Here is a 23,564-nt window from a genome sequence, read left to right as displayed (position 1 = left end):
TTCTAGAAAATACCAGATTCCAAATTAACATTCCACTTCAAAATGTACATAGCTAGCTATTATATTGAGTGCACTTGGCTAGTCACCAGGCCAAATGGATCACTGGCAAGGTCAGAAATGCATTCTTAAGACCTGTACAAATGTATCAAGGTACGTGTGTACTGTTCATGGGACTAAACTGATTTTAATACTGCATGCGTTATAATTCACAATAACAATTAATAGCTATAACTAATTTAATTTTTGGAACCCTACAATAACTTTAACTAAAATACCTTTACTTATAAAAGTTTCATTGGATTCCATTTTACCAGAAATTTCAGATTCTTGACCAAATTAAAATTTCATATTCCATTTTGGGATTCCAAGATATTTGTGTTGGATTCCACTTAGTGTTGGCACCTATAGGGATCTGCAACTGTGGTCAAAGTCCTGACTGGCCAACTTTCACTGACTTGAACTATTTACCGGTGCTTGATCTGTGACTTAAGCATTTCTTCTTGAAGTTTCACTACTGTTTTCCAATGTGCGTTTGTGCTGAATAGCCATGCAATATTTCCTAGAAGAGCAACAAGACTTGATCATTAAATCTATGACTATATAACTTCCATGTATAACATTTGGTTAGCTATGTGGCATAACTACAGTGACTTCTGAAAGTCACTGTCCAAAATATCAATAATAATTGATGCTCGGACAACGTCACATGTACTCGGATGCCAACTTTTCATCCTTCTGTACCCTTTCCATGCAACTTATAAGCTATTGTGTGGTAGTAATTTGTAGAGCTAACCTTGAGCTATTCCAGGATATAAACATTTTTTTCTTAACTGGTATTGTAAATATCATAGCCCTTTTTTCTCCATGCAGAATTGGTAGCCTGATCAAACATTGGATGCAAAAAAATCATTTTATTTTTGGATCTATCAATTATTGTGATTAATTTGGTATTTTAAGGCTTTAATGCAACAATTGAAACACAAGTATAGGGTACTTTTTTGTCAATTAGTATCAGATAGCTACAATGCAGTAAGTATTCAACTAGCTACATAAGGCTTCATCTCTCAATCAATTAAATTTAATTTCAGATAACTTAGTTGCATAACTATTCTATTGGAGTAGTCTATGTTGATGCACTTTGCTTGTTAACTTTCACAGGTTTTTGTGCATGCATGCAGTGGTTAGATATAGAATATACGACATGTTCCAGGACAGATTCTAGATTAGATATAGCTAAAAGCTTTGTTGATCATTCCTCTCCATTACAAGTAACTAATGCTAACTGTTATTTTTATATTTTATATTATATACGTAATTACAATCATCTTACACTATGCATATATTTTTAGCATTTTGAATGTTCTGTACCAGTATTTCTACATGAACCTGTACAATGTTAACTGCTCCAATAGAACAGTTATATAAGCAGTAGTAGTAAGGTTTTGCAACTATCTGTTACTTCCACCTAGAATTGACGGAAAATACCCTACACCTATGTTTCAATTGCTGCATTTCACATTACCACTTCTGGGAAATGGGCTATCTACACTACTAAAAATCTAATATGCTCATATCCTGAAGTAGTTCAAGGTTAGCTCTATCAATCTCTAGCTTATAAGTTGCTTGGGAAGGGTACAGAAGGTGGCATCTGAGTGCACATGATCATGACATTGTCTGAACATTGATATTTTGGACAGTGGTTATCCAAGGTCACTGCAGCCACACGATATAACTAAATCCTTTTGTGTTTCACACATGGAGGTTACAGTCATAGGTCTTCATTGCATAATGGTGCAATAAATGTTGCTCTTCTAGTACATGGTGGCTGAGAATACATGAACTGCTCTAGTATAATAATTTCTTAGTACGTGGTACCAGCAGCTGTGGACCATCTGGGAGATGAGTGTCAAAATTTTAGTTCGTTATTATAACAGAATTGTGTCAGTGACACTAAAACCCTTTCCACTTATGATGCCACACAGGTCACTTATTTTTGCTTAGAATGGTGACAAACATGGTCCAATAACATTTGGCAGTGGAGTGAGGAGCTCCACCTAGCTCAAACGAAATATTCTGTGCTATTTTGGTTTATATATATTTGAATATTTTGCATTATGATGGTGTATTAGGGTAATATTTTAAGCAGCTATGGAGCATGAGAGAAATCAAAGTTGGATTGTTTAGCTGCTTCCAACAATGTCGAGCTTTGAATGATGCTTTTCTTCCTATGTATTACAGTATGTCAGAAATAATTTCAGGATAATAGACTCAGTCTAAGCTGCTATGTACCAGCTGTGAAAACAAAGTAGTTGGATCACTACTTAAAGTACTCATAGTGACCATATTGTGGCAGGTAGTGTGACGTCCAATAGCAGATAATTATATCAAGTAGTCTGATACAATTACCAGGTATATAGTAAATTTTATCTGGATCATAAAGTCATAAGTGACATATATCACCACAGTAGTTGGCTTGCTTACTAGTATGTAGGCAAGTCTATTTTACAATATTGTTCAAGTGTGTGAGCCTGCTGCTGATGGATCATAACCAAGCAGTAACTTGGTGCCAATCAAGCTAGAGTGCTGCCAGTGCCATCAACTACTAAGCTAGATTTTTTGCGTGGCATCCTTGAACCTTGGGGTATTGACAAAGTGTGAGCCTACGTATATCCACTATTCCAGCGAGTGACTGTAGATATACATATGTAGTTGATTGCTGATAGTAGATGCCAGGTGTAGCACGCCAGATAATTAATTAAACAAGGGGGGTGTGCTTCGCTAACAGTTCATCAAATTTTATTTTGCCAACTGTGATATTATGCTTAACTCCCCAAATTTTTCCTCTGCCAAAATTTCCACCCATATGGTATATAGCTATAGAATCAATAAGATGGGTTTTGTCAGGTACTTATGTGCCCCTGGCTCTATATGTATCACAGACTTTTAGTACTAATTGTGATTGTATAGGGCTACAGCTTTTATGCTTTGTAATTAGCCTACCATACGTCCATCAGTAGAATCAGCCCTATCCTATGTTTATACAGATCTTTCATATTATGCTGGCATAATTTCAAGCATATTGTGGTTTCTAAGAACTTGCAATGCAAAGCATTGTTTTAAAAAAAAGGTTTACTTATTATTGATTAGCAACACCCATTAAGGGTAAAACGCTAATGTACAAAAATCATAGTAGTAATTTAACAAGAACTATTCAAGCAACCTTTAAAAGAGTCAACATCACAATTAACTAAGTCCTCAATATCTAAATTGTTCCAATCTGATGAATAGTGGTAACAATTTGTTCTTGCATGCAGTTGTATATTAAGCTTTTGATTGTGGTTTGTTGTGTAGTGTATACTAGTGTGTGTATACACTGCACTACAAACCACATATTACATTATAAACTACATACGTTCATATACTAGTGGGGTATACAAAATTAATGCGTAGTGTATACTAGTGTTAAATACAAGCATGTGTGCTGTCTGCATACCGGCACTGATGTACAACTGACTCTGTGTTAATTCTTTTTTGTACTGAAGACCAATTTCCCTCTTGGTGTTAGTATGCCATATGAAGTTATGAACAAGGAGACAAAAAAGATTTTTAGAATACTGTGAATGCTATCCTGCTAGGAATTCAAGATGAAAAATACTATGCCAGATTCAATTTCAGATTGTACATTTTTCAGAAATTGCATTCCCCAGAGGTACATCAGTGCAACAGGAAGCTAGTCACCAAAATATCTGGAGCTGCTCATGGGAGAGACTCTGTCACATGCATGGCACTGGCAAGTACTGGGTGGGAATGTGTATCATCCTGTTTAAAAACTTGAAAAGCAAAATTAAAAGCGAGTGTCTTCTATGTTTCTCAATTTATGGCCAATTCAGTGTTTGTAGCATTTCTCGGTGGTTCCTCCTCCATGCGGGTTTGTGTAGCACAATTATGATTATGATTGTGATAATTGGAAGGCAGCAAAATGCTGATTACATCTAAATGAAAAAAAAAGATAAATATAAAAATGGTTGGGGGATATTTACAGATAACTAGCTAGAGTGTGTGTATTTATTACAAAGTCTTTGCCATAGCATAAGGAGGGTAGATTATTCCATTCTTTAATAGTTCTGTAAAAATAATTCATTTGGTATTTGGTGGTGTTGGCTGCTGGCAGTATGAGTCTGAGTGGGGGGTATTGTCTTGTGCAAAGTGCAATCAGGGCTGCCCACAGGGGGGGACTGAGGCATTTTGCTCTGGGCCCCAGTCTGAAAGGGGCCCCTTGACCTGTAAAAAAAAATCAATATACTCTAATAGAACAGTCAAGATCTAGATACAGCAGTCACCGAATTCTTCAGAAGAGCAACGTAGCAAGCTATGCCTATGTATGTAGTTATAAATAAGGAGATATAGTTGGTGAGGGGCAGCTATTGTCATTGTTGGCATGTAATGACCTTTTTTTTGGTCTTTGACTAGGCTGAAGTTGTGATTCAGAGTGGAACCCTCCTTTCCCCTGGAGCCCCACTTTAACTCTTTGCCCTAGGCCCCTTAATTTCTCTGGACGGCCCTGAGCACGATGCTGTATCAGCTCCAACTTGTGGATAGATGCATGTGTTTGTTGGTGTGGATCCCAGATTGAAGAGCAGTATTCAATGGATGGTAGCTAAGACAATTTGTTTATATACATGTTCTTTTAACTGAGATGGACAATGGTAAAGACTTTTGTGTAAAAATCCCAGTAGACAATTTGCTTTATTGCAAAGTGTGCTTATGTGAGGGGTCCATGACAACTTATGTGCTAATATTGTTTCAGATATACGCAGTTCTTTAGATGTACGTAAATACACCTGTAATGTTCTGTGGCTGTCAACATAGGCATGCTTACCGTCAGTCCTGTGAGTCAGTAGTCGTCACTGAAATCTGCTGTTGCCACACCCATGATGCTTTGCATTGCAAGAACTTGGAAAATTGTGATAATAAGCTAGCAAAAGCATTAAACATTATGCTACCATAATAGAATGTGCAATGTTACTATTTTTATTGTTTTGTAGCTGATTGTTCACACTTCACAGAAATAAGATTGAGATACTCTAATAGAACAGTCACTTACACTAATAACAGCAGTGAGGAAAGGCTGATATACTCACTCTAATAAAGCAATCAACTCTAGAGTTGATTTTGAAAGCATCATTTTAAGTATAATAGGCTGGATTTTTTGAGCACTGCTCAAAAGCATAATGCATGGGATATTTTCAAAGACTCAATTAATCCTATTCATCATGCTATATCTTTGAGCTGAAACACTGTTAATGTACTCTGTAATTGGTATTGGACATTAAATGGTTAAATGTGTCTCTCCGGCACACAGACTGGACCTTCCCTGAAGTCACTACAGATCATGCAGGCTAACCATGTGAAGTATCCTAAATTCTGTGTGTACTGGATTGGACCATTAATTCCTACGGTGTTTACAGCAAATGTAGAAATTATTAAAATGCTTTTACGACAACCAGGAGGTGAGCTTCTGTTATATTTCAAATACATGCATTTACATACTACTTCGTTTAGACACACCAAAACCAGTTTGTTATGACTATTTAAGGCCATGGATTGGTAGGTTGTTAGTTAAGAACATTGTTTGTTGATGAGTTAATTGTGAGAGTATCAGTCTTTGTGTAGAAATGTAGATGAACCCTATGATAAAATTATGGTGATTACTCTGTTATAGTACTTTGTTAAAACCAGAATGAATTTATCAGCACTCAACTAATAGTTTTTTGCCATTGTACCCATGCCTGCATGATTCTCACAATGCATATCAGAGAAAAAACATTCCACTCTTTAAACAGTAGTTGTTGTCACTTTGTGGTTACAGTGGGACCTCCATTATCTGAACACCAGTGTGACAGTTCAATCATATAATGTGTTCAGATAAGTAAATTTATCTGGATAAGTGAACTCCATTTTAGAACTCTGTTAAACTACTCTAATAGAATTAATTGATTATTTTATTTTTTACTGTACAGAACTTCCATACGGAGCAGTATATAGTACAACAGTTACACATACAATATTGTCAAAATACTCTAATAAAACAGTTATTGAGATAATCAAAGGTTTGTATAATTGAAGTCAGGCATACTGTATAATAATATCAAGACACACGGTAGTGTGTCAAGAAGCCAGCGCGATACACCGTGAGTATATTGACAGGAAGAAAGAAAATGTGATTTTCACACATGTATAGCTCTGTGATCCCTTATCTGATTGGGACCAAATGTGCTACAGACATGCCCACCATGCAGGAAGGGGAGTCTACATACCAAATTTGAAGAAAATTGCCCTAGTCATTTCTGAGATATGAGCGGCCATAGTTTCATTTTAATTTCTTCATTTTTCTTCTACTTCTTTTCGCATGCTTTGCCCACCATAAAACACCACTAGTGCATCAGATTACTGATATAGTAAATTTATTTAAAGTAGTCATAACACAGAAATAGCTTTGATTTAATTATCATGAAGTAACTCAAAAAGTACACCTCCAGCACCTAAGTCCTTTAATTGAATCAAGAATCTCTAAAATAATAATTACCATTTCACTTTAGGGGTTGTGTTGTAAAGGCTTCCCATGCCTGTGACCTGCATAAATAAATAGGCACATTTGTACTTCAATTGTCACACATCTATCAACTTTTATCAACAGTCACTATTATGACTGGTGAACCTGTGCCTATCGCATTAAAAGAAAGTGGCATCAGGCTTACTGTTTTCATCTGAACATGCACCCCAACTATCAATTATTGAAATAGCTAAGTGACCATTACACTTAGTTTTCAGCTAGTATGTTCAGCCCGTTACACAGCGTTACAAATGAAGAACACAATGAGAAGGACCTCTGCAAACAATCCAGTCAAAACGGAATACTAGAATTCCAATTACAAATGTAGGGAAGCCATCATGTGGTGCTACCACAAATTGCCACCTAGCAAGATAAATGGGACACAAAGAAGGACACAGGTAAGTCCATGATGCATGCATTGTATGTACTGTGGTATGGGAAAAAGGCACCTGTCAGGCTGAAACATCATCAAACAATGAAATAATCCGAAGCCCATGGCATTTGCCATTATTGAGTTATGAAGGAATCAGTCAGACAGTCAGTAGAAACTTCCACTGATTAATTTAATTTTTTGCTTGTAGCAACCTATTGGAAGCATTTCAGGTCATTATTACTGAAGGCACATGGTTATACCTAACCAACACTAGCAAGGCACCATGAAGGTATTGTGAAGCTGGATTCTGTTCATTAATTTTTGTGAGAAAATATAAACCTCCATGGTCCCTAATATGTGACTGGCTCTGGGAAAACCGGTCTTATCGCCCATGACAGCTGAATCAGTTGATTTGATTTTTTGCCAAGAACACAAAGCTACATGAATAAACTATCAAATTTCATTATAGACTAGGTGGTCTGCTTTTATGGATGCTTTTCCCAAGCACACTGGCAATCCATACGGGTGCTCTGGGACCCTAATGGAACTCTGGGGGTGGCTGTACAGCTCCATGGTGTTGAATAAATACTTGTGCTGTAAATGTCCTTTCGTTTTAGCCAGTTTTGAGACCTGAATGGCCCATAACTTGGCATAATTCATCCCTATGCCTTCCTCTTTATTTTTTTAAAACAACCCTTGCCCTCCTACAACCCCACCGCCCACCTCTTTTGGAGCTTGCCTGATACAGTCAACCTCAGTTTAAAAACTATCAAAACTGGTGGGAAACTTAGCTGTTGGCTACTCCTTACAGTGAATTCTCTGGAAGGTAAGAAATTGGTGTATATAAAACGTGTGAAAATTTGGTACATGTAGTTTCAACCATTGGTGAGCTACAACACACTGAATACTTAAAACCAGCATTTCTTGATACTTATAAATAGGTGATCAGACTAGTTTTCCCAGACTGGGTCACATATGCAGTACTACCATGATGTATGATATTTTACTCTAAATCTCTTTTGGAAGCCATTTGTACAATACTTTATTTTTTTGTTGTTCTAACCTTGTCTTGTCTTAAGCTACTTATTTTCTAATTGTGAATTATTATATGATGATCATGGAATGTATTCAAGAATACATTTGGGATATAATACAATAATATTTGTCCTTATTGCTCATATAATTGTTATAAGCTACTATGGCTAAATTTTAAACAAAACTAATTATTTAGAGGTGAGCATATATGATTGTAAGTTTTTGGACATCAACAGAAATTGCACTTACATACATGCACGTAAATTATAAACACTCAGCAGATAAATGGATTAATGCATTCATATTACTGTAGGTGACAATACAGCTTTGACCAGTGGAACAAAATGGAGAAAACATCGCAAATTGCTATCTCCAGCCTTTCATTCAAACACAATAAAGCAATATTTACCAGTGTTTGACGAAGTGTCCCACAAGTTGCTGGTGTGTTAATATACTGTGTGTAATGGTAGAGTGTGTAGTGGGAACTATAATAGGAGGTATGGAGTGGGTTAGCTGATAGTGGAGAGTCAGTGGAGATCATGAAATTCACAAACTCATTAACATTTGATGTAATGTTAAGATGCATGTGCTCTATTAATAGTAACTGTTTGGAGGACAAGTAAGTTAACATGTTTGAAATTTGATACAGTATGTATCTATTGCATATTTGCATTAATAGGGATGGTAGTGCATATCATATACTACTTAGAGAGTTAGCAAACCTTGTCATGGAACGAATATGGTATGTGATGTATATTGTCATTCATGTACTGTAAAAACGATTTTTGTCATTTTAACACATTGTTGGTTACCACCGTTTTGTAATTTCTTGTTTGGACAATCTTTTGCATCCAAACAACAAATTATGAAACGGTGGTAATGAACAATTTGTCAAGTTAAAATGACAAAATTGTTTTTACAGCAATCTTTTGCATCCAAACAACAAAATTAATTACAAAATGGTGGTATAATGAACAATTTGTTAAAACGACAAAATCGTTTTTACAGTGTAGCCATTTTTGATTATATAATCAGTTCTTTCTTTCTAGCCCATCAGGGGCCTAAAAGAAATGTGTACTTTGTAAACGGTTCATTGTACTGTAACTCCTGCTGGCATACTTTATTTGCATTACATCAGTATCCGTGTTTAATATAGTGTGTATAATTTGAATAAGAAAGAAGAGTTAGACCCAGAGTATTAGGTACTGAAGGCAATGCCATTCAGTTGTAACAGTGCCACAAGTGACACAGACATTTGTTTATATAAAATATTGAAATACAGATCATAGCATCCATGGTTACCAAACCATGTGATGCAATTGGGTTGAATTGCTTGATGGGGTGATTTTTTAATGAAGAAAATTGTGGAGCCATGTACGTATAATTTTCCTGAGGTATATATGGTTGCCTTTTCATATTTCTAAAGGAATCACATTGCTTTAGCCACTTGAATATTGGTCCTTATGTGTTTCTGACACAACAGCAATTAGAAATGAAGCCAGTTGTGAAGTGCAGATACTCTCCCACTATCAATGTAGATTATACCAGCCTTGTGTCTCCTACAATTTTCTAATGATCAAATGTACTTTTGTGTAGACATGAAGACATGCAGACACTACATATAACTGATGGTTATGTAGCTCTTGTAGATGATCTCATTCCTTAGACCACAGCAGTTCTGAAACAGTTAGCGATTTTCGACAGATATCCTAAGGATAGTGACATCATCACTTGTTGGAATTACTATACACCACATCTTCGAACACATACAAATTCAGAGAACAGCATGTGGTTTCAACACATAAAAATGAAATTACTACAACTACAGCTGAGTGTGATTTCAGTATGCCGCTGATCTTCTTGCGCGGAATTACAAATCTTTCAAAAGTGGTTTCATTTATCACGAATCTAGATTGACAAGAAATCATATAGTGCAATAGTACTGTATAGTAGGGACCACAATGGTGTGGGCATGGTCCATGAAAACATCACCCTAAAACTAACCTCTCTTTTCCCTGATGACAATGAAGCTTGGATAGGTAAAACTAAGCCCAAACAAACCTTCAGGTCAAGTCAGGGTTGTAAGCCTTTAAAAAGGCCTTTTTGTGCACTTTTGGATAAAAGCATGAAACTTGGCAGAAAGTTTGTGTGTATGACAAAGATTATTTTTTGATAGGGAGCCACCTCAGATTTGACCTTTGGTGACCTTTATAGGAAATTTAATGTTCAAAAACTGTTGATTTTGTCTCTTTTTCATGTTTGTATGATCCAAAATCCACAACTTGGTGTCAAATTGAAACTTTTGCCTTAAAGAATAAGTTGGTTTTTACAGAAAGTCTATTTCTAAAGTTACTATGATTTTTGTAGTAAAATATTCCACTATTGTCTCCCACCCACGCACATTTTTGAAATATATACAGAAAGAAAGTTTATTTTTACAACACTTTAAAATTTTAAATCATAAGTTAAGGCTTTACGGCACAAGTGCTGAGGACACCTGGTCCTACAGCCTGTTGAAAGTTGTTATATAAAGTGTGTTTGAAAAGGTGGTGAAACTGACAAGAAAAACATGACTGGCATGACCTAGGCAGCCTCGAACCTGCAGCCATCTGATTAACGCTCAAACGCTTACAGGAGTTTGCCAGACAGTCCAGATGTTTTCTCCTTGTCAATTTTGTGTATATGTATATGTATCCATAGAAACTCTAGAGAGTGACTTATTACCTCAAAGTAGACTATTTAGATTTTATATGAACTCACAAATATATAGTATCACTAACATTTAGTATCTATCACTGAACAATCTTTGAAACCATCCTATACAATAGCAACTCAGTATCATACCAAGAGTTAACCCTCTTTATTATTAACTCTTGATCATATTATATAAGTATTGTTCTTATTATTAATGCTACTACTGTGAAACCTCTCTAATTCAACTCTTGTATCTAATCCAGAGTATCTATACAATCTGACATCGTTTGCTGCACCAATGAAATAAAACTTTGCCTGTTTGATATTGCACATCCCCACACAGATTTTTGAGCAACCTAATGGGTGATAACTAAGTTATAACCCATTATGTATAGTACAATAGGAAATTTCTACACAGGAAACTAAACTAGGTAAAATTGTTGCTCATACATACCAGGTAGCTATAGGTACTGGTCATGGTACAGGTTTTAAAATTAAAACATTAATTTGTCCAAAATTAAAGTAGTGTGACTTATTACGTTGTAGCTACATTTTAAAATAATTGTCTGGAATGTAGTAACTTAGTAGTTTTCTTAATTCTTATTTGTATTTATTGTACAGTTTACTGTGTAATGTCAATAGGGTTGCAATAAGATAGTAAAGGAATTGGCAGTTTATTTACAATAGCAGCATAAATACCACTAGCCAAACAGCATTATAATATCTGCACATATTGATCACCAGGTTAATAAGCACTGCTTAATGCTAGTTCCTTGTACTACCAATCACAACCCACTAACATAATGCTTGATATACTGTATATACAGCAATTGTGACCGGTTTTTGAAAAGGTACCTTTTCCACACATTTGACATACCAGCAAACAAAATGATGTAACACTTGACTCCTTATACTGATTTACTTGCTCTTAGAATCAAAATGTAGTCAGATACTGTAGTTACATTCATGAAAAAGTTCAAGCAATTATATGCCATGATCAAAAAGTTATGAAGCTTTAAAGATCAAAAATGGGTCAAATTTTGTGTGAGAAAGGTCCCTTTTCGCAAATCTGGTCACAATTAAGGATACACGGGCATTGTTACAGGATGACAACAAAAATATACTGCATGCTTAAGTGTAGCTACTGGATATTTTATAATCCATAGGAATTAGCACCATTTTAGCCAAGTGTTCTATCTTATGTAGACAAATATGTAGCACATTTTACTGTACACTAAATGTATGGCATTCTATGTCTTAAAGTTAACTTTTATAGAGATGTGGTCTCTTAACACAGGTGGCCACTATAAGACAGGTTCCATCTTACAGCTGTAAATGATATCACATATCTAACTCAACATAATTATGGAAATACAACGTGCACTATGTTTAAGTACCATAATGCATGGTGTGCGTGGGTGGGAGAAAATAGGGCTACTTTTTGCTCTTATAAATGGCTATAACTTTGGAATATTAAAAGCTATGGACTATCTTTAAATGTTAGTATACTCGTCAGGGCAAGAGCATTTATTTAACACCAAGTTTGTGAATTTTGAACCATTTATAGGTGAGACAGATGAAAAACTTACCATTTTAAAGCATTAAATTGGGTGTAAAGGTCACCAAAGGTCAAATCTGAAGTGGCTCCCTATCAAAAATAACCTTTATGATACATACAAACTATGTGACAAGTTTCATGCTTTTATCCAAAAGTGCACAAAAAAGGTCTTAGCACCCTAACTAATTGACCCGAAATGCTTTCACAACTTGCTATGAAATTTAAAAAAATTTATATATAAAATGGAATTTTCTACTGACTGACCGACAGAGTAACTGACTGAGTAACTGACTGACTGATGCCTTCAGACAAGCATAACTAGATAACAGCTAAGGATTTGGGCTTGATTTTTTCAGGCTGTTCGTCACGGCCGCGTTGCTTCAGCAGGACATGTGCCTTTTGGCATATACTGCAGTATGTACAATGCATTCTTCATGGACTTCCTTTTTGTCCCATTCATCTTGGCTGACAGCAAAAGGTATCAAATTGGTGGTAGCACATGATGGCTTTCCTTCATAACAGAAATCGTCCGTATTTTTCATAGTGGCTACTTTGACTCAGTTTTTGAATAGTTCTTGATTCGTAATGCTGTGTAACGGGTTGGACATAGCTGACAACGAAGTGTAATGGATATTTCACTTTTCAGACGATAGTTGACAGCTGGGGTACATGGTGCCATTTTTTCTTTTGATGCGGTAAGCGTGGGTTCACCAGTCATAATAATTTTATTTTACAAAAGAATTTAACAAACAAACAAGTACACAAACATTTTGAATTTTCAACTAGAGTAGGGACCGTAATGTATATAGCACATCGATAAAAAGTACTGAAACAAGCTGGAGTAGTGCACGATATTAAATCACAGAAAAACAATAAGAAGTGTTGTATCCCTGCTGTGCTCAAGATACCATAATGGAAATGCACAGTAGGGATATAACACTTCTTATTGTTTTACTGTGATTTAATATCGTGCACTACTCCAGCTTGTTTCAGTGATGTGCTATGGTCTCTACTCTAGTTGAAAATTCCAATTTTTAGTGTAGCTACTTGTTACTTAAGCTACTCCTTATTTCACAGCTAACATTACAATGCTATCGAATAACAACCTACTTGTTGTAGTCACTTGAATGTTGCAAGAACGTAGAACCATAACTTCAATACTGCATGTTTAATTTACTTGCATGGCTTGTAAGACTAACTTGGCATAATGTAATTATCTGGATATCGAGTAGCCATACAGTTGTATGGAATAGTTTCAATATTGTTGACTCAATAACCTCAACCACTTGCGAGCCCACTTGTTCGATTGTTGCATAGAACTTAACCTTTTGTAGCTTTCTAGCATTTCCAATGGTCACCCACTTTTCATCTATCCTTAGAAGTATTTGAAAATTTTACGGAGTTTTACTAATCACACTGTACTGGCAGATGCCTGCACAATCTAAGTCAAAAAGATCCATCCCTTATTTTAGACTTATAGTACGTTCACGTTGAGCTGAATCCTCAAAAACATTTAATAATTCATGGATGCAATTACACACGATCTTGAAATTTGGCTCATTTGTAGTACTGCTTGATCCGCTAAAAATATTTCAAAATCTTTTTGTTCAAATGTTTGACATAATATTTATGGCCAATCAAAATTTTCACAGTACATTTCCTATGGGGAAGCCATATAAGTACAGTATCCATTACAGCCCTTTCCCGAACTTGTAATGGAGCCAAACCGTACGTGTCTGTTGTTGACACCTTTGCTGTTACCAATAATCATCTGGTTAGCTGAAATGTTAACTCGGTTGAGAAAAAATCCACTTTTAATTTTTAGCTGTTTTTCAGGATTCAGCTCAACGTGAACATACTATAATTAGCACCATTCAGCTGGGAGCATGTCTCCAAAACTGTAACATAGTGTGCAGAGATGATTGTGCATGCAGTAATATTTCCTTAGTGATGTGTATCTGTATAGTACTCCACATTATGCTCTTGACTGGATGTACTACTTTACTGCTTCTGGTCGCAAGTTCTCCCACTACTGTAATCTTGCTCATGAATATTCAGAGAAAGTGATTGTACAAAGAAGAGAAGAATTACTTAAGGTAAGTTGTTCATGTTCTATTATTTTTTCACATAGCCAGCTATATTGTTAGGCTATGCAAGGATTCCAAACAGCTAAAAAGGGTCAAGATTTCCTAGATATATTACTCTCTGCAAAGGTATAGTAATTGTTCTGCATGCAAAAAATTGCTCACACACACACACACACACACACACACACACACACACACACACACACACACACACACACACACACACACACACATGCACTGTATATTCATAATAATTGGCAATTCAAAGATCACTTTATTATAATTCTTCAAAACCACAGGTTACACACACATGCAAGTTTGTAGGAACTTGCAGCTTTCTTGTTTGAAAGCTTGGGCAGAAAAAGGCCTAAAATCACACATCTTGATGAACTCCTGAGTCACAATAAGACAAGTTCCAACTCTATAGCCTGTTGCACTCATGACTTATGATAGATTAAATTAGCACCTGTAATTTATTTTCAGTATGATGATCACTGTACAAATCGATACTTTGTTCTCCTATATACTGTCTATCTCTAGAGCATTCACCACTTAAGGCCGAAACCTTAACAACCCATTGGTTTTCTCTCTGGACAACACAGAAGTCATAATATGCAAACTACAGTGTATAGTCAGCATTTTGCTCAGCAGGTTACAATTATTATTGTTGTAGAGGTGTTAGGTAATTATGCAGGAGGCAGTATTAGGTTAGGTGGAATAAGGTTAAATCAGTGTACACACGCAGTAAGTTTATAGAATGATATGTATATGTTCCACCAAATTAAAGCTATAATATAATATGCTTCAGCTAATATGTGTGAGGTGCTTTCCAAGGAGGGGGTTACTCTTGAAGCCCTTTACACATCAACCAGTGAAAATGGCCAACAGAACTTGAGCAAACATCGACACTTACTAAGTGATAAACTGTAGCTACTTTCAAGTAATATTTACTGATACCCAAATTCAACCCCCTGCATGGTACATGGTACCAACTATTCTATTAGGGTGCTTGAAACATTGGTAAAACTATCCCATCTGGAGCCTGTGAGAAGACTACATGATGCATGGCCTGTAAATATATAATATAATGAGGAGAGTTAGATTAAAACAGTTTATAAGACTCTTAAGGTTAATTGAAATTTGGATATCAGTCTAAGCACGCACCAGAGGAGCCACAACAGTGTGATCTTCTCTGCATTCAACCTCTACTTAATCATTGACTTCTCGCCAGCAAAGGGATTTTATTAAATGCTATCCCACTAGGGACCTGTGAGAAGGCAAAAGCCTGTGAATACAGGCAGTCAGAAACATGTAACTAAAACATTGAAGAATGCAGAAAAAATCCCAGACCCAGTGGTGACTTGATCCCCCCGCAACATACAGTCTAGGAACGTGCCAGAGGAGCCACAACAGCCGGGATATCATAACTTCAATTTAGGCCCTTTTCATTTAAAGCTATGAGAGTTCAACATAATATATGTAGGATGTTACAATAGCTGAAAGAGTTTAATGCTACAAAAAAAAATCATGACCCACTAAGCAAAAACCAAACCAGTTTGCATAATTTTTTTGAGACTGAAATACATTACTGAGGTAAAAAAGCACATGCTACAAAAATAATTTTACACATGTTTTAACTGCTTCAGTAAAAGGTGAAACTTCTATATATACCATCGAATTAGCTTGATCATGGAAAGTAATTTGTTTAGCATAGAGCACACATGTGGTATGTAACTTTATCATTGCTCATGTTGAGGAGGATTAAATCACCACTGAGTTTGGGATCTTTTTCTGCAGTCTTCAATGTTTCAGTTACATGTTTCTGACTCCCTGTATTCACAGGCTTTAGCCTTCTCACATATCCCTAGTGGGATAGCATTTAATAAATTAATAAATATTGAGTAGCTAAGATTGGGGTAACCTACAGGATGATGATGGTAAAGGTTTAACTGACAGAGAAATCAGAGAAGAAGTAGATGCATCCATGTTTGGAGGTCACGATACTACAGCATCAGGTATGGTCTTTGCCCTAGTTTAAAAATTTAGACACCTAAGTAATGTGCATGTATGTGCTATAGCTATAACTTCTGTCTATACTTTGGTGTAGCTAACATGGGATCAGAGTTGGGGTAGGTACTTTAGAAAAGTAACTAGTTACTCGTTATTTTTATCCCATGTAACTTCATTACAATTATAGTTATTTTTAAAATGTATACGTATCTAGTTACTTCCATAAATAAATTATGCTTGTTTGTTAACTTTTGTAACATGATTATTTTGCCCATAGCAAGGGAGAACAGAACTATATATAATAATTATATGCACGCTTTCTGAAAATAATGATTCTGTAGCCATTTCAGCTCAGTTTCATGACCAGATTTCTAAGTTTAATTATACTCATATCATTTTAAGCCTTTAACAAATCTGCTTGAAATTTGGCCACGTTATTATGCTATGCAAGGGCTGTAAGCTGACAAAGTTTCCATTTCTACTTCATTCACAAGACAGGATTATCAATTGTCTAATTGGAAAGACTATAAGACTGCATATAAAGAAAGTTCTACTGTGTACTATGAATAATTTTTAAACCAGGCGTGCGCCCGGTTTACTGAAATTGTTTTTGTAAAAATGCGTGTGTGTACCTACTTACCTACATAACCTACCTACCTACCTCCGTACGCACCCATGTGAGCAAAAACACCCATAAAAATGGTAAAAAGCAGCCAGGATGTAAGAATAGAAAGCCTGTATTAAACTTCCACCCACATAAACCTTGTGGTTTCTTCTTGGTGGACTGAAATACGGATATGGTGACTCTTCATATATTTTGTGAACAGTCTTCCCTTTCGGTTTTATAGACGTGTAATAACTTAAAACAAGGTTGAAGACCTCTTAGGCTACCAAAGATAGTGTATGGCCACTCCAACTTGATTTCCTGTTTCCCATCCTGGCCAAACAAACTTTGCCATGCGGGCGGGTGGCAAATTCCATTATTCCATTATACTAACTACTACACATGAAACAGCTACACATATTTTGTGCATGTTTATCACACAGCTACAAGGTGGACAATCCATGTTAACTTCTAATTCAGTTGCACCTGCAGCATAGCTAATGTGTGCTTCTGATAAACTGTGGCAATTCAGTTCAACACGAGATGGGTGAAAATAATCCTTGACTGTATCCTCTGTACAGTTTTCCTGCAGCATTTATCATAAATAGTCAGCACACTTGCTTGTGCCATGCGTTCCCTAGTGTCTAATTAAGAATCCGGACTAAAACAATCACATGATACTTAGAATACAGCAGTTTATGGAATAATGGAATTTTCTAGCTTGACAAAAAAAAACATGTGGGCGGTGGATGGGAAACAGGAATTTTAAGTTGGAGTGGCCTATCCTTCAAATTGAAAGGGGGGGCATTGACCGTACCTACGTGAGCAAAAATTACAGGCAGTTTCGAGGCTTTCTCTAAACAGTTCGCATGAGAAAACATGATAGATTGAGAAGATACTTCTGTGTATTTGTTATAGTTACACTTCTTTAGCAGTGCATAACAATGTAATTACCGAATTACAAAATAATTCATGAATTACGAAATATGCTAAATTACAGTATTTACAAATCTAATTATCTATCTGAATTAATATTAGCAATAGCATGAATATCAACTAAATTCCATACATGGTTGATTAATTGCCTATTTAGTTAGAATGGGATAGTATTAACTGCATGGACGCCTGGTGTTTAGAAATAGCATAACATCAACTTGTTTCTAAGGTGATTTATTACCCTTGGAAAATGTCCTGTTTTATTGTAAATCAATCCCATGCAGAATTAGGGGTAACTAGTTACTTTGTAACTAAACAAGTGCAAGAAAAATTAGGAATTTTCCATATGAGTAGGGACTGCAGCAATAAAAAGCACTGAAACAAGCCGCTGAGACAAAACACAACTGAATGATTGCATTCTAATCCCTACTTTAACCATACATCATAGCAGGCTAAAGTAGGGATTAAAATGCAATCATTCAGTTGTGTTTTGTCTCAGCGGCTTGTTTCAGTGCTTTTTATTGCTGCAGTCCCTACTCATACAGAAAATTCCTAATTTTTTCTTGCGCTTGTTTGTGTAGTTTTTTATTGTAAATTTTATTGAATAACTGTATTTAGTAATCCCCCCCATTCTCGAAATACACAGCTAAACGTTCCTAAGGATGCAAATTTTTAACAAACCGCTTTAAACAACACATTACCCACAGAAGTATCTTTTCAACTGTTTTATAGTGTGTCTACAGTATTATTTTCCACTAATTCTCTCAACAAAGCCTCAGGGCTGCTCTTACTTTTAGTTTCACGTAATTACGGGTCTTATGAGGCCTACTACGGTGTTTTTCAGTTGTAGTACACCTGAAAAGTGCTCTGGCAAAGCTACCCATAGAGTCTGTAGAGTGGCGCCATATACAACCGGTTTTTTAACTTGGAAAAGAAACTACCTTTGAGCCAAAGCAAACACTCTAATCCTTGCGCATGTAGTGCCGATGTTGAACAGGCAGCAGCATATCTCAAGGTGTATCCCAACATTAAAATCACGTGCTTGCTACAATTATGCTACACATTTATTCCAATATTTTGGAGCGCTGTGGTGTGCGTGCTTTGATGGAAGCCGTACCCATGAGAGATGGCCACGATAAAGAAGGATCAAAGATAAAACAGTAAGACAGTAGCGCACACATCGTAGGTATTTAATGTTGTGAAAGGTTTTTTCTCCACAAAATTTGAAGCGTTTCCGCCAAAGAAGCATGGCTGTAGCTGTAGCCAGCTTTCCGCTATGCTTGACTAAACGCATCAGTGAGGCAGGCAGTGAGGCAGGCAGTGAGGCAGGCAGTGAGGCAGGCAGTGAGGCAGGCAGTGAGGCAGGCAGTGAGGCAGGCAGTGAGGCAGGCAGTGAGGCAGTAGAAAATTTGCTAAAATAAACTTTTTTTTAAAAATTTCGTAGCACCTCATCGGAAACGTTTCAGGTCATTCTGAAGACATATTTGGGCTTGTTTATACCTGACCAATACTGTGAAATGGCTGTGAAGGATTTCTGAAGATGATTTTGGGTAGATTTTTCTTCGTGGACCACGCCCACACCTTCATCGTCCCTACTATACAGTACTATTGTACTGTATGATTACATATCTAGTTACTTGCTTTGTAACTAGTAACTTGTAACTAGTTACAACTACCTGAAAAGTAACTAAGTTACAGTAGTAACTAGTTACAATAGTTACATTGTAACTATAGGTAATTATGATTTAAAAGCAACAGCGCTTCAATTTTTGTGCTACAGCCGGATTAAGTAAACACTTTCTGTGTACTGTTCTTCATGATTCAGCTTTGAGTATACAGATGTAACAGTTGAAAAGGCTAAATAAAAACTGGTTTCTTGTCAGACTTGGTCACATATTATACGCCCACCAATTAGATTGAATAAATTTCGCAGCACAGAAAGGTAGCTAGCTATCCATGAATTTTGCAAAACAATGTGTACTACTGTTGAAATTTATTAAACGGAGAGCAGAATTTTGATTTTTCTTAAAGCAAATGGCTATTAAATTTGGTTCCACATGAAGTATATACTTTGAGATAATAAGTCACTCTCTATAGAGTTCCTGTGGATACAAATACATGAAATTGACAAGGAGAAAATATCCTGGTAGACTCCTGTAAGCATTCAAGTATATAAATTGAATGTTCAAAGCTGCCCAGGTCCAGTCATGGATTTTTTCTCCTTTCTGCACCTTTCCCAACATGCTAAATATAAACAGGCTGTAGGACCAGGTGTATGCACTTGTGCTGTAATGCCTTAATAAATAAGTATGTTGCTTACAGCACTAGGTTATACCCTGTACTGTCTGGCTATGCACAAGAAACACCAGGAGCTGTGTAGGAAAGAGATCAGAGAGATGTTAGTTGGTAGGGACACTGATGCCATCACTTGGTAAGATTTCCAGTTTCATCAACTATTAGTTTATTGTATACTGTTAGGGAAGATGTGTCCAAACTTTCCTACATTACAATGTGCATTAAGGAGTCATTGAGATTGTATCCACCTGTTCCAGTGGCCAGTAGGTTGTTAGCAAATGACTGTGAAATGGATGGCTGCAGGATTCCTAAAGGTATGCATTGTATATTGTCAGGAATACTACATTTACAGCCCTTCAATTGTATAGGAGCCATGGTGTTCATTGGTATCCATACTGTTCATCACGATCCTTTAGTATGGGATGATCCGAAGGTTAACAGTCTTGTAATGTATATGCTGCGTGTTATTTGTTATATTATTTTATCAGAAATTTGATCCACTGAGGTTTACCACTGAAAATAGCAAGAAAATGGATCCCTTTGCATTCCTACCATTTTCTGCTGGAACAAGGTATATGTATCATACAGTATGGTAGAGTAGTGCATGCATACATAGTAGGAATTATTAAAGTTTGGGGTTTTCTGGCCACAAATGTTGCCATAAAAACAGCCTCAGTTTCCCATTATGATGTCGGTTAGGATATCAAGCCAAAAATATCTGTAGAGTGATTCCAAATCCAAAGCTTCTGTGAAATTTTAATTTTTATCTAACTAAATTTTCTGCTGTCTGACTAACTGATGCTTCCAGTCAAGCATAACTCAACTTTGGTTATAAGGTTATGGGCTTGATATCTACACTTTTTGATTTGATTTGGCCCAACATGTGTCTTCGCCAACCACAGCAGCTACAGTCCACTTACCTTTGCCCTTCTTTGTGTTCCGTTTCTTTCTCCACTGCCTCATAGGTGTTGATTCTCCTTAATGTGAGATGGTTTCAGTACTGGCCAAGAAAATTATCCATAATTTCCAATTTTGACTCTTTGCAGATCAAGGAATTTCTTGTGCTGCTTTTTGTTTGTAATTGTAATACTGCATAATGAGCGGAACATAGCTGAAAACGAAGCAGAATTACCACTTCATTTTTCAATATATGATAATTTACAGCCATACACCTGTATTGTAAATGCACTAGTGTACAAAGCATGCCATTCTATGGGTATCTGGAGCACAGGAACTTTTTGAACTTTCAGGATCCTTTAAAATTGAATCTGAGATAGTCTATCAATTATAATTGACTGTTGTATTAGGGCGGCTGCTCTATTAGGGTATCTTGATCTTTTTTGAGCAGTTTCTGGAAACTTTAGAAACCCATAGAGCCACCCTGAATTTGGCCTGATGCTGCAGAATAAGTGGATGAATGTTTATAAGTGCTCATGTATGCACATTTTACAAGACGAAAATCTAGAATATAAAATTGGATAAAGCTCTTAGGGTACTAAGTATATATGTGGCAATTTTCTCAAGATGTGCAACATTCAGAGATGGATCTAAGGGAGGCACAGGGGGCACTTGCCACTCTCCCCCCCCCCCCCCCCCCCCCAAATTAAAAAAAAACAAACATTTTATAAGATCAAGGTACTCTAACAGAGCAGTCTGTCAAATACTCTAATAAAACAGTCGTACATAATACTATAGCTACCTCCATAGTTGCTGAGTATAGATGAAACATCTGCAGCACTATAGCTATATCCAATGCATGGGCAGACTTAGTCTGCTACGAATATTTTGCAAATGATCTGAAATGAATTCTTTAGGTCCATAATTATAACTATAGCTATAGCTAGCTGAATACTCATGACAGTCACTTATCCCTATAAAACTCTACTCTACTTAGAAAGCAGTATGATTGTACATAAAACCACTCTACATCAAAATGTTTAGTCTTGAAACATATGAAATAGCTTTAGCTTCTCAGCCCCCCAGACCTCCTGCTCCATATGCCTACTACCATGGTGTACTCCCCCTTGCCAAACCCTGGATCCACCTGACATTTATTTATTGATAACATACTGTATTTTACAGGAATTGTATGGGCCAACAGTTTGCCATGGTGCAGATGAAAGTTGCAGTTGCTCATATTGTGAACAAGTAAGACCAAGAGTTGATAATGTATACTGAGGAGAGTATCCTACTGTTGTAGAATGGCGAATTGTAAAGTTATGATATGAAACTTCCGAGTTCTCTTTGTACAATTCAATTGAATGCAATGTTGTTAGAAACTTAACTTGTGTTCTCAGCATGTCTCACTGAACTATAATACAAGTGTGCTTTAATGGGTTTAGACAACTCTGTATGTATTTCTTTGCTAAGCCATTGATGAATATAGCTGTTCTGAGCATTGCAAGTGTGACACAGTGCTAACAATTCTTACACATTTATGGGTGCTGGTTCATCACAAGCAACAACACCTTGTCATTACATCATTACTTTACGATATGCCAGTATATGTCCTTCTACAGGGGTATATGAGAGTAGGACGCTATCCTCAATATATCTATTATGAACTCTTGGAAAGACATGCTTAGCCCTAAAGTGCATGTACATATACAGAAGTGCCTGCAGCATGTGCGATGTGTTAATATATAAGTAGCTATGTTGGTGTGAGTGCATATAACTTCATCAACAATATAGAAAGTAAATTATTAAATACATAATTATTATCATGCTTACATTATACCACTGATTCCCATTAACTGTGTTTACTTACATAGCTATTAAGTCCCTTTATCTATAAACTGTTAAGACACTTCAATAATCTGGACACTTTTGTCCAAACATAATGTATTCGTATACCATAATTGTCTTTTGTGGTCAGGAGCCTTCTCTTGTATACAGCTCAATTTTTATGTGTAAATTGCTATAGTTGGAGTATATGTGACTTGTACCATGCAGCACTGACTTTTCCACTGTATACACATGCTTCCCATTATATTAAATGATGATTCATTACTATAGGTTTCTGCTTAAGATGGACACTACTCATGTTGTAAAACCTTGCTTGCATTTAGTTCTGAAATCAGAAACTGGAATCAAGTTGAAATTGAGCCCTGCAATGCAGTAGCATAACATTTGACAGCATATATGATTTCTGCTAGTGTTGTAATTTTAGCTGTGTGTGTGCATTCATGTTTCAAGTGTTCATTTCTTTCTATAATATGTGTAAGCCCATGTTTTTTTTTGCTGTATTTGGTCATGCATGCTGCATATGTACAATACATTATTTTGATCATACATATAAACAGACAATACATAAAACTGGCTGTAAAAATGTAAAGATGTAATTGCAACCAAAACAATAA

The 23,564-nt window shown here is 36.2% G+C and overlaps 1 protein-coding gene across 1 annotated transcript; it reads left to right on the top strand.

The window, feature by feature from the left end:
* Positions 1–5,341: 5,341 nt before the first annotated feature.
* Positions 5,342–23,326, top strand: LOC136239347 (cytochrome P450 4F12-like). The gene is made up of 12 exons (XM_066030080.1): positions 5,342–5,510; positions 8,335–8,462; positions 8,516–8,640; positions 8,701–8,763; positions 14,240–14,369; positions 16,288–16,375; positions 20,233–20,341; positions 20,389–20,519; positions 20,574–20,638; positions 20,694–20,776; positions 22,288–22,353; positions 23,221–23,326. Exons 1-12 carry the CDS (start codon positions 5,342–5,344, stop codon positions 23,324–23,326), a joined length of 1,263 nt encoding a protein of 420 aa, XP_065886152.1.
* Positions 23,327–23,564: the final 238 nt, after the last annotated feature.

Source organism: Dysidea avara, chromosome 11 (genome assembly GCF_963678975.1).
Source record: "Dysidea avara chromosome 11, odDysAvar1.4, whole genome shotgun sequence".
In the NCBI taxonomy this organism is placed as follows: domain Eukaryota; kingdom Metazoa; phylum Porifera; class Demospongiae; order Dictyoceratida; family Dysideidae; genus Dysidea; species Dysidea avara.
This window is presented reverse-complemented; position numbering and strand designations above follow the sequence as displayed.